The sequence below is a fragment of the Mus pahari genome, chromosome 2 (assembly GCF_900095145.1).
Source record: "Mus pahari chromosome 2, PAHARI_EIJ_v1.1, whole genome shotgun sequence".
Taxonomy (NCBI): Eukaryota; Metazoa; Chordata; class Mammalia; order Rodentia; family Muridae; genus Mus; species Mus pahari.
In genome coordinates this window covers 34,574,443-34,591,256 of record NC_034591.1, presented here as the reverse complement: position 1 = coordinate 34,591,256, position 16,814 = coordinate 34,574,443, and the positions used below count along the sequence as shown (strand labels likewise).

The window sequence follows — 16,814 nt, the reverse complement described above, 5'->3', positions numbered from 1 at the left end:
CTCTGGTTTATATAGCCCTAAGGGGAACGTGTCTGCCTGTGATTGGTGCTTACTTCCGAACCTCATTAGCATCTCTGTGCTGGCTCATCGCCGAGCCTGGAGCCTGGAGCATGCGCCTAGCAAGCTGTTTTTTCTCTCCCTTTCCCCTTTCGGGTAGGGCGCCATTTTGCAATGGCAGAATGTGGCGGCTTGCCACAATTATATGAGGGAGGGAATAAGAGGGCAGGGAATATTCAGAGAGATAACTAATGCTGAAAGCCATTTGAAAACCTACTACATAGAAACATTTTTAAAATATATATACAATATAAAGAAGAGTTCCAAAGGAGTTACCTGATACCAGGGGTTTGGTGGGGGAACAGACACAGTAACCCAGCTAGAAACGATATACTACCAAGTAACTCATAGAGGCTTCAGCAGGACCCACTAGATCTGCACAGGCTCAAGCCAGGTGGGGTCCTAGCACTTAGAGACTGCTCCTAACCAAGAACCTATTTGTAGCTGATAGCTGCTGGAAAAGGGACATGAGTTTATTTCAGTAGTGTATACCTGGCTGTAGCAACTGTAGTCTAGGACAAGGTCTTGTGCCTAGGAGTAGTTTACCAACTAACTTTAAGTTTAAAATTAAAGTACTATGTAAAATTATCATATATCTAGACATGCTGGTCAGATATTTTTGTTAGCCTAACACAAACCAGGAACATCGGGAAGAGGGAACATCAACTGAGAAAAAGCCTATGGGGCATTTTCCTGATAAGTGGTTGATGTCAGAGCATTGGGCAGTACCACCCTTAGGCAGATGGTTCTGGGTTATAAAAGAAAGCAGACTGAGCCAGCCATGGAGAGCAAGCCATTAAGTACTATGCCTTGGTATCCTTTGTTTCAGTTTCTTCTTCCAGAGTCCTGCCTTTAGTTCATACCTTGACCTCCATCATAATTGACTGTGATCGGGATATGTAAGCTGAGATAAACCATTCCTCTCAAAGTTACTTTGGGTCATGGTGTTTATCTTACCGATAGATAGTAAATTATGATACTGTAGGCAGTTTGATATTATGTTCACTTAGCATAATTATAATAGCAAGTTGACTTGGGTGCTCCCCAAGTATGGATACTCGGTCAGATTGATAGTCGCAGGCATGTATTTCTTCATGTGGAATAGTCTTTAATCCTTAATCAGAAAGTGGCTGATTACCCTCACAAGCTTTGTGCCAGTCCTGCACCCGTGGATAGATCTTGCCACACCACTTAACTATTGCAGTGCACAGTGTTAATGACATCACCCCAGCAGCCTGCATAGCAGCCTCCAGTGCTATGAAAGTAAACTAGAACAGAGGAATCTTCTTGTCAGTTACAACTTGATTTACCTATCTTGTGACCAAAGTACAGTATCTTCAGCAGCAGGACCTTCCTCTCAAGTTGTAGTGAGCAGTCTAGAGCAGACAGTAGCCTCTGTTGTTTGTGGGGTTTCTGGAATGCCACTATCCAAAATTTCCAAGAAATTATCATCTCATACAAATCACTAGACTTCTTACTTGGCACTCTGGTTTCTAGGAGGAATCCCCTGTGGAGGGTAACTCCATTAAACTCTTTCATGGAAAAAAATATGTGTGGGTATACATATTATCTATATATAATGTATATTATATATGATATATATCATATATATGTATATATATGATGCTTATAAAATACTAGGTTTTATATGAATTTCTCAAACATTCTGAATGTTTGCTATTTTATTCCCCACTCATACCTCAGCCCTCCCCTCCCAGCCCTCTCTCTCCCCATGTAAACTTCCCTTCCCATTCAGTTTTCCTATTCATATCACCTGAGTTGTGCCTTCTGCCTAAGATCTTTCTTTTATCTCCGCAGCCATAGTTTCATTTTGGTTTTTTGGATTCTACAGGTACTCCAGGTTAAACATACAAACATAAAAATTTGATGCAAATACCCACATATGAAAATACAGAATATTTTCACTCTGGATCTGGGTTGTTGTTCTTAGTGAAATCTGTTTCAGCTCCATCTATTTACCTGAATTTTCATCATTTCATTTTCTTTACAGCTGAATAAATTGTCATTGAATATAGGTATCAACATGTTACAGTTATTAGTTGTTAGTTATCTAGGTGTTTTCACATCCTGGCTAGGGTAGAGCAGCAGTGAGCATGTCATAGGATACAGTCATTTCATATGGCAGTAGATTATTAGTGCTTGAGGACCCACCACACTGGTTTCCATAGTGTCTGTATTAATTTTCCCTCCAATATCTACTCTTTATTACCTGTAGAGGGTAGTATGTTATATATTGTTTCCTGCCTTTTTAAATTAATTGTAGAGATTATGTTATTTAGTATTATATTAGATGTTTCCAGAGAAATAGAAGCAATATGTGTGTATGTATGTGTACACGACCCATACCTACACTTACATATGGATGCATTACTAGTAGATTGTAATACTAGGATGTATTACTAGTAGATTGGTTATAAAGAACTGACTCCTACAATATTGAAGTCTGCCATATTCTAAGATCTTGATTTTAACTGTTAGACAAGTAAAACAGATTTCCTTTGGTATTACCTAGCCAGTTCAAAATCTGAATGGAATAATTCCCTTAAATAACTAAAAAATTTCTCCTACCTATCTTCAAAGAACATCAGCTTTTCCCTGCCTTCAGAATCGTCTTAAACTGACTTTTCCTGGGTTTTGAGACTATTGGTTTTTTGGCTAGAACAACATAATCAGTATTTTATACCTGTGGCACTCTTAAATATTATAAAGTAGAACTATAAATATAGACAGCATATTGAATTGTTATACTATATATTATAAATGTTCTTACTTACTGTACTAATTAAAATATACTTAGAAAGATTTTCTGAATTGCAGACTGTAGGAATTCCTACTCATTATTTATTCATTTTCTTCTAGTACTTTTATAATTTCAATTTTTTTGTATTTATATATTTCCTGTTGGAGTTTAACTAGTGTGAACCAGTACTCGTATTTTGTCTCCCTAAATAATTTTGCCCATAAGATTTCCCATTTCCCCAACATCACTTATGCAAAAAACTAGATCATAGTGTTATAACCTGATGCCTACATGCTTTACTGTTTACCTCATCGTTGATTTTGTCCTGTAATTTCTTTAATGTTATGTATATTGATTTCTAACTGATGCCAGTGTTTTAGTCATAGGCTTACATAATCTTGTTCTGTGTCATCTATCCTGTCCACCCTTTTATAAATCTTCCCTGAGTTTTCTTGATTGATTTTTCACTGTATATTTTAGAATCAACTGGTTTACTTATTTTCTTAATTTCTTAGGATGAAATTATAAATTGTAAAAACTGATACCTTCACAATATTGCATAATCTTGCCCATGAAATAAAGTAGTTTATTTGATTTGTTCTAGTTTTTAGTCAGTAGTTCAAGGATTTCTATATAGTGGTTATACACATCTCTTGTTTTATTTTAGGTGTTTTATTGTTGTTGTTATAAACATATAAACTTTCCTTATATATTCTAACAGGCTAGTGTATGTATTTATATAAAATGTTTATGGCTACATCTCATTTTTGTTTTTTATATATATCACCACTTAACATAATTTTATTACTAGTATTAGTTCATGATTATTTATCTTGGGTTGTCCAGATAGATATTCACAGTATTATCTAAGTATGCCAAGTTTTATTTCTTCCTTTCCAGTTCATTTGATCTGGTCTACTTCTCTTAATTCCCTGAGCCATCTTGCCAGCTCTGCTGTCTATGTCTTGAGTATGAATGCAGAGCCTGAACAGCTGTGTCAGGCTTCTGTTGCCTTGACTTCACAACTACGATGAACTGTGACACAGAATAAACCCTTTCTTCTTCAAATTGCTTTTGTCAAGAGGATTTTATCAGAGCCACAGAAAAAGAGCAACGCTCACTTCTCTTAGGCTGCTGCTAGTTGAGCGTCAGTGGTTCTTAGTTCCTATCATGTATGATTTCATTAACCTACTCAGTCTTGCTTTCCTCACCCACAGCTTTTAGTTGTGGAGAGGGGATGTCAGAAGACAACTCTTGGAAGATGTTTCTCTCCTTGCACCCAAGGATCCAGAGACTAAACTTGGGCAACAGCACTTTTTTTTTTTTATTAGATATTTTCTTTATTTACATTTCAAATGCTATCCCAAAAGTTCCCTATACCCTCCCCACACCCCTGCTCCCCTACCCACCCACTAAAACTTCTTGGCCCTGGCATTCCCCTGTACAGGGGCATATAAAGTTTGCAGGACCAAGGGGCCTCTCTTCCCAATGATGGCCGATTAGGCCATCTTCTGCTACATATGCAGCTAGAGACACGAGCTCAGGGGGTACTAGTTAGTTCATATTGTTGTTCCACCTACAGGGTTGCAGCCCCCTTCAGCTCCTTGGGTACTTTCTCTAGCTCCTCCATTGGGGGCCCTGTGTTCCATCTAATAGCTGACTGTGAGCATCCACTTCTGTGTTTGCCAGGCACTGGCATGGCCTCACAAGAGGCCACTATATCAGGGTCCCTTCAGCAGAATCTTGCTGGCATGTGCATTAGTATCTGGGTTTGGTGGCTGATGATGGGATGGATCCCCGGATGGGGTAGTCTCTGACTAGTCCATCCTTTCATCTTAGCTCTAAATTTTGTCTCTGTATCTATATCCTTTCATGGGTATTTTGTTCCTTATTTTAAGGAGGAACGAAGTATCCACATGATGGTCATCCTTCTTGGTTTTCTTGTGTTTTGCATAATGTATCTTGGGTATTCTAAGTTTCTGGGCTAATATCTGCTTATCAGTGAGTGCAAATCTAGTGACTTCTTTTGTGATTGGGTTACCTCACTAAGGGTGATATCCTCCAGATACATCCATTTGCACAAGAATTTCATAAATTCATTTATTTTAATAGCTGAGTAGTACTCCATTGTGTAAATGTACCACAGTTTCTGTATCCATTCCTCTATTGAGGGACATCTGGGTTCTTTCCAGCTTCTGACTATTATAAATAAGGCTGCTATGAACATAGTGGAGCATGTGTCCTTATTACCAGTTGGAAGATCTTCTGGGTATATGCCCAGAAGAGGTATTGCTGGATCCTCCGGTAGTACTATGTCCAATTTTCTGAGGAACCACCATACTGCTTTCCAGAGTGGTTGTACAAGCTTGCAATCCCACCAGCAATGGAGGAGTGTTCCTCTTTCTCCACAACCTTGCCAGCATCTGCTGTCACCTGAATTTTTAATCTTAGACATTCTGACTGGAGTGAGATGGAATCTTAGGGTTGTTTTGATTTGCATTTCCCTGATGACTAAGGATGTTGAACATTTTTTCAGGAGTTTCTCAGCCATTCGGTATTCCTCAGTTGAGAATTCTTTGTTTAGCTCTGTACCCCATTTTTTAATGGGGTTATTTGAATTTCTGGAGTCCAGCTTCCTGAGCTCTTTTTATATATTGGATATTAGTCCTCTATCAGATTTAGGATTGGTAAAAATCCTTTCCCAATCTGTTGGGGGCCACAGCACTGTTAACAGCGGAATCATCTTGCTGACCCATTACACAGCTTTGGCCTTTAATAGAAGTTGAAAGGTATCCGCAATTAATTGCATATTTATTAAGTATATATTTTGTATGGAGGCACATAGATAATGTTTTGGATTTTCTAATCTAGGGTTCCAAACTCTTCCAAATTCTAGCTACAACACAGTTCCTGTTGTCTAAGGACTAAATAGATTTATCAAAGCAACAGGCCTACTTCTATACCAATTCCTATCTTAATTTCTCTCCTGGTTGCTTTGATAAAATACTCTGACTAAAGCAACTTAAAGGGGTAAAGGTTTCCTTTGGCCCTTGATTCTAGGTACAGTCCATCATAGTGTGGAAGTCAGAGCAGCAGGAACTGGAAGCAGCTGGTTGTAGTTTATTCTCAGTCAAAAAACAACAACAACAATAACAGCAACAAAAAATGATAATGAATGATTCTCTAGTATACTGCTCAGTTTCTCTACTAATATAGTTCAAAATCTTCTGCCTGGGGGAATAATACTGTCCGTTGGCAAGATGCATCTTGCTTCTTCAGTGGTCACCATTAAAATAATACCCCAAGGGGCCATCTTTCAAATGATCCTAAAATCTGTCAGGTTGATGATTAACATTATCCATTACCTTCCTTAAATCAGGAACAATATCAGTTATAAACAAATTATTTCTTTAATTTTTATTTACCATATATGTTTTAAATATCAAATAATCTATAGAGAAAAATATTTTTTTCATTTCATGGTAGAAAAAATAATAATGAAAGCAATATCTAAAAAGAAAAATTGTTCATATCTAGGCTACTTTAAGTGTTTGATTTTTTTTTAACAAATTATAAGCACAAAATTTTTGCTAGTCACTATTTATATATTTACATATATACATCCTTCTTAGTTTCACTAGTTAATAGATATTTGAGTTGGTCCTCTGGTACTTTTACTGTCCCATTACATACCTTAGGCATGGTATCCTCCTATATTCATTACATTACTGTATTTGGAAAACTATTAAGTATCAAGAAACTTGTTGACTAGTGTGTGCTAGTCATCAGTTTGGATACAGGATAGCAACGAGAAACAAACTTAATTATGTGGATTTAAAATGATTCACCTTTACATCCCTGAACTTTGATGCTAAGTTGAAACAAGTAGAAAGGGTTGTCTTAACAGGAATAATCCAGAAAAATCACAATAGTAGTCCTGTAGTCATTAGCACTGCTGTTAGAAACTCTTTGAATTACCATAAATAGTTCAGGCCTCTGTTTTGAACTGTTCAAATCTTAGTATATTTATATTTCTACTTTTATAGTGTGCCATATTTTGATGGATTTTGTTTGTTTTCAACTGAGGCTCCTAGTCCATATTCCATTTCAAAAGCAACCAATTAAAAACTAAAAGCTCTCCTGGAAACCCTCTGCCTTCATGTTGCCCATGAGTACATTTCTCATGCTACCATTTTGTAGTGTGCAGGAAGACCCTCCTCACGCTGGAAGGCTTATGCTCTTTGCTCTGGAGGGAAGAATGTTTCATGAGACCAAAAAGAATCCAGGCCTTGCTCTGTTTTAGCACAGAGTTAGCTTTAGATCATGCCCCGTTTGTCTAACCACATTTTTTATAGAGTTCAATCATGGGTATGTGAGGAGATCTTATAAAAACTCAAAGGACTGGGTACAGAGTTTCTACAGGGTTTCTTGTGGATTTCCTGAAGAAGACAGGAAGCTTTTTGATACCTCCCACACACATCTTCCTGTGTGTCTCTTTCTTAATTTCTATCGCTTGAATACTTTCTATACATCTCCCCCATCTCCTCCCACACCTGATCCTGCCCCTGCTTTTATTCCCTCTCCCCTTCCTCTCTTCCTCCCAAGTCCCTCCCACCCTCTACCTCCTGTGATTATTTTGTTTCCCTTTCTAAGCAGGGCTGAGGCATACACACTTTGGTCTTCCTTCTTCTTGACCTTCATATGGTCTGTAAGTTGTATCATTGGTATTCCAAGCTTTTTCCTAATATCCACTTACCAGTGAGTATACACCATGTGTGTTCTTTTGTGACTGTGTTACCTCACTCAGAATGATATTTTCTAGTTCCATCGACTTGCTTGCAAATTTCATGAGAATTCTTTGTTTAGCTCTGTACCCTATTTTTTAATAGGGTCATTTGGTTCTCTGGAGTCTAACTTCTTGAGTTCTTTGTATATATTGGATATTAGCCGTCTATTGGATGTAGGATTGGCAATGATCTCTTCCCATTCTGTTGGTTGCCAGTTTGTCCTGTTGACAGTGTCCTTTGCCTTACAGAAGCTTTGCAATTTTATGAGGTCTCATTTGTTGATTCTTGATCTTAGATCATAAGTCATTGGTGTTCTTTTCAGGAAATTTTCCCCTGTGCCCATGTTTTCAAGGCTATAAAATCAATAAAATTAGTGTCTCCCTTAGTATTTGAGCCATTCAAGGGTGTTAATCAAATCAGAGGAGAGAATTCATAATTGTTGATTCGGTTACATCAGCAGTGTAGCCTGGAGCACAAGACAGATCCTCAAAGGAATGTGTGTGTGTGTGTGTGTATACATTTAAACATCTAAACACGCATATGTGCCACATGCATCTATGCCAAAACACATTCTCCTGCATTAAACACAATCTATTCATTTTCTATATTATGTAGTAATTTTATCATTTATGAAAAATTTTACACAGTCCTTAAACTTACCTCTATTTGACATTTTTTACTGTATTTTGTTTAAAATTTTAAGTAAATATAATTATATCACTTCTTTTTCCTCCCTCCAGCTTCTCCCATCCCCTTCCTCTAACCCCTCCCATGCTCTCCACTCCTAAGTTGAAAGCCTCTTTTTCTTTATTGGTATTGGTACAATATTTCAATATTTTCAATATTATTGGTACAAATATATATAAGTAACAATAATAAATATACATATAGTTACATGTATGTGTATTTAAATGTATATGTACATACATAAATACAAATGTTTATGTAAACAAATCTATATTGTTACACATATACATATATGCATAAAATCATAAATGTACTTAAATGTGCACAAAGGTCACATGAGACCTTGTTGCCTCACATTCTTGAGCCATTTTATTTTATTTATTTTCTTCATTAATTTATTCACTTTACATCCTGATTGAAGCCCCCCTTCCTCCTTCTCCCCAGGCCCACCCATATAGAACTCTTCCCCCGTTACCTCCTTTCCTTCTCATCAGAGAAGGGGAGGTACACATGGGTACCAACAGGACCTGGCAAATCAAATCACAGCAGGACTAAGCACATCCTCTCCCACTGAGGCCAGACTAGGCATTCCAGCTAGAGGAAAGAGCTCCAAAGGCAGGCAACAGGGTCAGAGATCGCCCCAACTCCAATTTGTTAGGGAACTCACATGAAGACAAACTACACATCTGCTATGAATGTGTAAGGAGCTAATTTATGGTCGTTGGTTGGTGGGTCAGTCTCTCTGAGCCCCAATGTGCCCAAGTTGGTTGACTATAGATCTTCTGGTATACTTAACCTCTCCATCTCCCTCAATCCTAATCCCAACTCTTCTACTAGACCCCTGAGCTCCAGCAAATATATGGCTGTGGGTCTCTGCATCTGTATCCATCAGCTGCTGTATGAAGACTCTTAGAAGACAACTGTGCTGGGCTCCTGTCTGCAAGCATAGCAGAGTATCATTAATAATGTCAGGGATTGGCTCTCCCCCATAGGATGGGTGAGTCATTGGTCGGTCATTCCCTTAGTCTCTGTTCCATCTTTATTCATGTGCGTCTTGTATGTAGGAGAACTTTTGAGTCCAACATGGGTGGGTTGATGTTTCCCTCCTCCACTGGAAATCCTGCCTGGGTACAAGAAGTGGTTCACTTCAGTCTCCATACCCCCAGTTGCTAGGAGTCTCAGGTAGGGTCACCCCCGTAGACTCCCAGGAACCATCTCATCTCAGGTCTCCAGCTTGATCCAGAGATGCCTCTCCACCGATTTCCATTCTCTCTCCCAGCCCTCTCGTCACTCTTCCCACACAAGATCCCCACCCCTATTCCCCTTATCACACCCATCCAGTTCCCTCTGTCCATCGACCTCCAATGCCTGTTTTGTTTCCCTTTCTGAGTGAGAGGCAAGCATCATTCCTTTGACTCTCCTTGTTAGTTAGCTTCTATGGATCTGTAGATTATAGCATGGCTATCTTGTACTTTATGTCTAATATCCACTTATAAGTGAGTACATACCATGCATGTCTGGATCTGGGTTACCTCTGGATGTTATTTTCGAGTTCCATCCATTTGCCTGCAAATTTCATGATGTCTTTGTTTTTGATAGCTGGATAGTATTTCCATTGTGTAAATATACCACAGTTTCCTTAACCATTGTTCTGACGAGGGATATTGAGGTTGTTTCTAATTTCTGGCTACTACAAATAAAGCTGCTATGAATATAGTTAAGCAAATGTCTTTGGAGTATGGTAGAGCACCTTATGGAGATTTATAGCTGGGTCTTGAGGAAGAACTGTTCCCAATTTTTCTGAGAAATTGCCAAATTGATTTCCAAAGTGGTTGTACATATTTGCACTCCTAGCAGCATTGGAAGGAGGGTTCCCTGGACTCACATCCTTGCCAGCATCTGCTGTCCCTTGAGTTTTTTATCTTAACCATTCTAATGGGTGTGAGGTAGAAGCTCAGAGTCATTTTGATTTGCATTTCCCTGATGTCTAAGGACATTGAACATTTATTTTCAACAATTAGGATTCCTCTGTTGAGTATTCTGTTTAGCTCTGTACCCATTTTTAACTGGGTTATTTGGTTAGTTAATGTCTAATTTCTCGAGTTCTTTATATATTTTGGATCTTAGTTTTCTGTCAGAAGTGGGATTGGGGAAGACTTGAAGATCTTGTCATTCAGGTCTTTCACTTGCTTAGTTAGAGTTACCCCGAGATATTTTATATTATTTGTAGCTATTGTAAAGGAAGTTGTTTCCCTAATTTCTTTCTCTGCCCATTTATCGTTTGTATTCAGGAGAGCTACTGAACTTTTTGAGCTAATTTTGCATCTAGCCACTTTGCTGAAGGTGTTTATCAACTGTAGGAGTTTTCTGAGAGAGTTTTGGGATCACTTGTGTATACTATCATCTGTGAATAGTGAGCCTTTGACTTCTTCCCTTCTAGTGTGTGTCCTCTTGATCTTCTTTAGTTGTCTTAGTGCTCTAGCTAGAACTTCAAGTACTATGTTGAATAAATACAGAAAGATTGGGCAGCGTGCCTTGTCCCTGATTTTAGTGGAATTGCTTTAAGTTTCTCTCCATTTAATTTGAGGCTGGATGTTGGCTTGCTGTATGTTGCCTTTATTGTGTTGAGGTATATACCTTATATCCCTGGCCTCTCCAGGACGTTTATCATGAAAGGAGGTTGGATTTTGCCACAAGCTTTTTCAGCATTTTTTTTCTTTCAGTTTGTTTTTATGGTGGGTTACATTGATGGATTTTCATACATTGAAACATCCCTGCATCCTTGGGCTGAAGATGATATTTTTGATGTGTTCTTGGGTTCAGTTTGTAATTATTTTATTGACTATTTTTGCATCAATGTTCATAAGGGAAATTCATCTCAAATTCTCTTTCTTTATTAAGTCTGATAGAATTCTTCACTAAAACCATCTTGCCCTGGACTATATTTGGAGACTTTGAATGACTGCTTCTATTTCTTTAGGGCTTGTAGATCTATTTCAATTGTTTATCTGATCTTGATTTATCACTTAACAATGGTAAGTGATATCTATCAAGAAAATTATCCATTTTGCTTAGATTTTCAAATTTTGTAGAGTACAGTCTTACGCACTAAGACCTAATGATGCGGATTTCCTCCATGTCTGTTGTTGCATCCCCCTTTCATTTCTGATTTTGTTAATTTGGATACTATCTCCTTGCCTTCTAGTTAGTATGGCTAAGGCTTTTTCTATCTTGTTGATTTTTCTCAAGAACCAGCTCTTAGAATTTATAGATTCTTTGTATTGTTCTCTTTGTTTGCAATTCCTTGATTACAGCCCTGAGTTTATTTCCTACCTTCTACTCCTCTTGGGCATGTTTACTTCTTTTTGTTCTAGAGCTTTCAGGTGTGCTGCTAAATTGCTAGTAACATCTCTCCAATTTCCTTATGAAGACCCTTGATGCTACAAACTTTTCTTGATGCTACTGCTTTCATTGTGTCTCATAAGTTGGGGTGTGTTGAGCCTTCATTTTTGTTGAATTCTAGAAAGTCTTTAATTTCTTTATTCTTTAATTCAGTAGAGAGTTGTTCGGTTTCTATAAGATTGTAAGCTTTCTTTGATTTCTGTTGTTGAATTCTAGCTTTAATCCATGGTTATCTGATCCGATACAAAGGGTTATTTCAATTTTGTTGTATCTGTTGATGTTCCCTTTATGACCTATGGTCAGGTTTGGAGTAGGTTGGGTAAAATGTTCTGTAGATATCTGTTAGGTTCATTTGATTCATAACCTGTGTTAGTGTATTTCTCTGTTTAGTTGCTGTCTGTATGACCTGTGCATTGGTGAGAATGTGGTGTTGAAGTCTCCCACTATTAATTTGTGGGCTTTGATATGCGATTTAAGCTTGAGTAATGTTTCTTTTACAAATGTGGGTGCTTTTGTATTGGGGGCATAGATGTTCAGAATTGAGATGTCATCTTGTATTTCTCCTTTGAGCATGAAGTGTCCTTCCCCATCTCTTGATTATTTTTGGTTGAAGGTCTGATCTATTAGTTATTATTAGAATGGCTACTCTAGCTTGCTTCTTTGGTCTGTTGCTTGGAAAAAATCTTCATTGCTGAGGTGTGTTTCTTGTATGCAGCAGAATGATAGATCCTGTTTTTATATCTATTCTGCTAGCCTGTGTCTTTTTATTAGAGAATTGAGTCCCTTGATGTTGAGAAATATTAGTGAGGAATCCAGGGCTTACTATGGCAAGATAGCTGGACACTGGTGGTCCCATATTGCCCTGGCTCTTGATTGTGTTCTTATGTTGTCCTTTAGCCATCTGGTTTTCCTGGTGTTGGCTACATGTTCCTGATGCTAACAAGACTCCTTTGGGGCCTGACCACCTTAGGGAATAACATGCTGCTCAGCCTTTCTAGCTGTGTCCCAGGTGTATACCCCTTGAGTCATTTAATATTCCATATAAGTGGAAATGCTCTGATGCCTTTCACAAGATGATCCACTTGTGAAAACCAGGAAGACTATGACTAGATATGGAAACATTTTCTGAAACTTTTTTTCAAACACTTCTTCTTACATACAGTTTTATGAAACGAACTATCATGGATATTGGCTGACAAACTATGAATTAATTACTGTGTTAATATAAGTTGATTAGTGGATTGAGTACATTAGATAAATGCTTTAAAAAGCACCATGGATGGTGGTCTTTTGATTGTTTTATGATTATAAACCAAGTGGTGTTCTACTAAATAAAACAAAATAACATCATCAAAAATTATATTTTGTATTTTGTCAAGGCTTTTTCTGCATCTATTGAGATGATCATGAGCTTTTTTGTCTTTAAGCCCATTTATACAATATATTATATTTATTGGCCTAAATATGTTGAACTATCCTGCATTGCCGTGATGAAGCCAACTTGATCTTGGTGAGTGATCTTTGTTTTCAATTTAAAATTCATTTTCATTCAGTATATTTTGATCTTATTCTTTCCCTTCCCCCAAATAGTGTATCGATGTGATCTCAGCTGTAATTAAAAGAAATGAATCCAGTAAAGCCTACCGTCCTTCAAAACCTTTTTATATATTTTGACCATATTATGTCCATTCTACCCTCCTCACCCTCCCAACTTTCTTTGTTTTCTGTCTTCAAAACTAGGAAAAAAATAAACAACAACAAAGGAGAAAATCAAAACAAACAAAAAACTCATAAGACCGAAAAGTAACAAAATGAAACAAAAAGCTCACAAAAGAGATGCCATAGAGACTGTTTTGTGTTGGCAAACTACTCATGGGCATGTCCATATACTAAATTTAAGAGTATTTTACTGAGGATGCTTGCGTCTCTGTTTATTTGGGTATATTGGCCTGTCATTTGTAAGGTTTGGTTTCATTGCTGCTGTCTTTTTACATAGTATGGGCAGTCAGGTAACACAGGCTTCAAGAAAATTTTGGGAGTATTCCTGTTTCTACAAAAGAGTAGAAGTATTAGTTATAGTTCTTTAAAAGTTTGGTAGAATTTTCCTGTGAGTACATCTGTTCCTAGGGTTTTCCTAGTCAACAGGCTTTCTATTTTCTTAGTCAAAAGGAGAATTTCAGTCTCCTGCTTTGTTCTGGGTCTGTTTTAGGCTTTAGATCTCTCCTTAGTTTAAGCTTGATAGCTTGGAAATTTATCCATCTCTTCCACACTTTCCAAACCTAATGAAGTACAGATTTTTTTTGAAGGTTTTTTTTTTTTTTTTTTGTAACATTCTGAATTTCTCTGGAGTCTATGGTAATATTTCCTGTTCATTTCTGGTTCTTTTAATTTGAGTCATCTGTTTCTTTTGGCTAGTTGAACCAAATGTCTCTCTGGTTTATCTTTTGAGAGAATTAGCTTTTATATTTACTGATTCTTTGTATTGTTTACTTCTATTTCATTAATTTGTGCTGTAATTTTTGTTAGTGCTTATTGTCTAGTAGGTTGAAGTTTTGCTTTCTCTTATTTTACCATATTTTTGAATTGTACTGCTAACTGCTAAGGTTTTTTTTTTTGTTTTTTGGTTTTTTTTTGTTTTTTGTTTTTTGCTGTGCCCCACAGGTTTTGTTCGGTTTTGTTTTAATTTAATTTCGGGATATTTTGATTTCCTTCTGCGTATTTTTTTCCTTGATCCACTCATCATTCAGTAGTGATTTGTTCAATTTCCATGAGTTTCTACACTCCCTAGGGTTTTATTCACTGTCATTTTTAAGTTTTATTGAATAATGACCAGATAGGATGCATGGAATTATTTCAGTTTTCTGTATTTTTTTAGGTTGGTTTGTGTCCCAGGATGTGGTCTACTTTAGAGAAGCTTTCATGTGTTTCTGAGTAGAATAAATATTCTTTGGTGTTTGAGTGGAACTATAGAATTATAGGTATCTCCTAGGGCCTTTTGATATAATGTCCTTTAATTTTGAGGTTTCTTGGTTTGTTTTTGTCCAGATGTACTCTTTATTGGAGAAAGGGAGGTTTTGAAGTTACCTGCTATTACTGGGTTTGTGTTAATTTTGTGTCTTTAATTCCATTCGTATGCTTTTTATAAAACTGGGTGCGACAGAGATTGGTACATATATGCTTAGTATTGCATTACTTTCTTGATTGGTCATGGATCATAGGTTGCAAATCTGGAGCTAGACTTGTAGCAGACAAATGAATAGGGGAAGAGATGGCAAAGGTAGAAGCAACTTTTAACTATTTAACATTTATAATAATATATTTGAAAATATAATGTAATACTAATATCTATCTAACAATGAACAAATAAACAAGTAAAGTAAGTAAATAGATAAATAAATGGGATTTATTAGAGTGGCTTGCAGGCTGTGTGCCACTCAGCTCAACAGTGGCAACCTACCAACAGAAATACAAGAATTCAGTAGTTGTTTAATCCATAAGGATGGATGTCTCAGCTAGACTTGAGTATATATCCCTGAAGATGTAAGCGTGAGTACCAATTAAGGAATGAGCCAGGGCAGACAGGCAGAGGACAAGTGCTTCCGTCTTCCATATCCTTTATGTAGGCTGCCAGCAGAAATTGTGGCCCAAATTTAAGGTGGTTCCTACCTCAGAATATCTCGATTTAGGGTAGGTCTTTCCACCTCAGATGATCTAGTGAAGAAAAATCCCTCACAAGTATACCTGACCACTTGGGCTTTAATTAATTCCTGATGTGTTCAAGTAACAACCAAGAATAGCTATCAGTGTAATATTTGGCTTTTAAAAATAGGACCTTTTAATTTGAAAGTTTCACACTTTATTGAATAATGAAGGGTGATTTATTTTTAGGGTTTTTTTTTTTTCATTTTACTTCATCACATCTAATGTTTTAAAATACTTTGATTTTTAGTGTATGCAGAGAGTACTTCCAAAATGGTGGGAAGAGAAAAGCACTTGAGAAAGATGAAAAACGAGCTGTCCTCGCCACTAAGACCACTCCAGCCTTAAACGTGCATGAGTCTTCTAAACTTGAAGGTCCTTTAACAAACCTCAGCTTTACAAGCCCTGACTTTATAACTGAGTAAGTATATTTCATCTGTTTGGGTCAGCATTTCCCCCAGGGAGCTGTGTAAATGTGAGTAGTACAGTAGAGTGGAGTGCAATGGAAAATGGTGTGACGGTAATACTCAGAACAGTGGAAAATGGTGTGGCGGTAATACTCAGAGCAGACAGGCTACTCTCTCCTCTGCTATATGGAAGGTCGAGACAGATAAATCTATAATAATGTTAGGTATAAAACTATCATACTGTTTTAAGAAATATATGAAAACTTAGTGTTTCTGCAGTATATGTTGTCCTTAATAAAAATTTTAAAAGAATGGTTTGTTAAATATTATAATTAGTATGAATATATACAGAATCAAAATCAAAATCATAAAAGCCAGTTAAACTGTTTAAAGTAGTTAGCCACTAAGAAATTAGAAATAAGAAATATTATTAGTACTAACCAATCATCATGTTATTGTTGATTCAGAAATGTACACATATACACCTTTATGCATAAGTATATTTGCATATACTGAACTGACAGCAAGGTTACTCTGACTTTGTACTGTGTTAAAAGTATTACCTAGCTATGTATAATTTTATCTAAATAAAATTAGCACATCATTGATTAGTTAACTAGGAAAGAATACATCATTTTTAAGATTATTGCATAGCTTTTAATGACTTATCAGACATCTTGTACCTTAGGTGTCATGTAATATCATGAATATTTCAAAGTTGGAAGTTAGTGATAGAACACATGCCTGCATCTGTAAGGCCCTAGGTACTGTTGTGGGGTATTCACTAGAAAAGACTGTTCGGGCTTGAGTTTAAGCCAATATACAGTCTTTATTAACCAGCTGGAGACTAAACTGGGTGCTCAGGATCTTTTCTCAGCCTTTCTTCAGATGAGCTTTTAAACATAAAAACCATGTTCTGGCCGGGCGTGGTGGCGCACGCCTTTAATCCCAGCACTCAGGAGGCAGAGGCAGGCAGATTTCTGAGTTCGAGGCCAGCCTGGTCTACAAAGTGAG

The 16,814-nt window shown here is 37.0% G+C and overlaps 1 protein-coding gene across 1 annotated transcript in view; it reads left to right on the top strand.

Moving 5' to 3' along the window:
- Bmt2 (base methyltransferase of 25S rRNA 2 homolog) overlaps positions 1 to 16,814 on the top strand; it is a 52,715-nt gene that overhangs the window by 21,656 nt on the left and 14,245 nt on the right. The window contains exon 3 of the mRNA XM_021191306.2: positions 15,644 to 15,814. Coding sequence (XP_021046965.1) covers positions 15,644 to 15,814 — 171 coding nt within the window. The remainder of the gene's footprint in view (positions 1 to 15,643; positions 15,815 to 16,814) is intronic.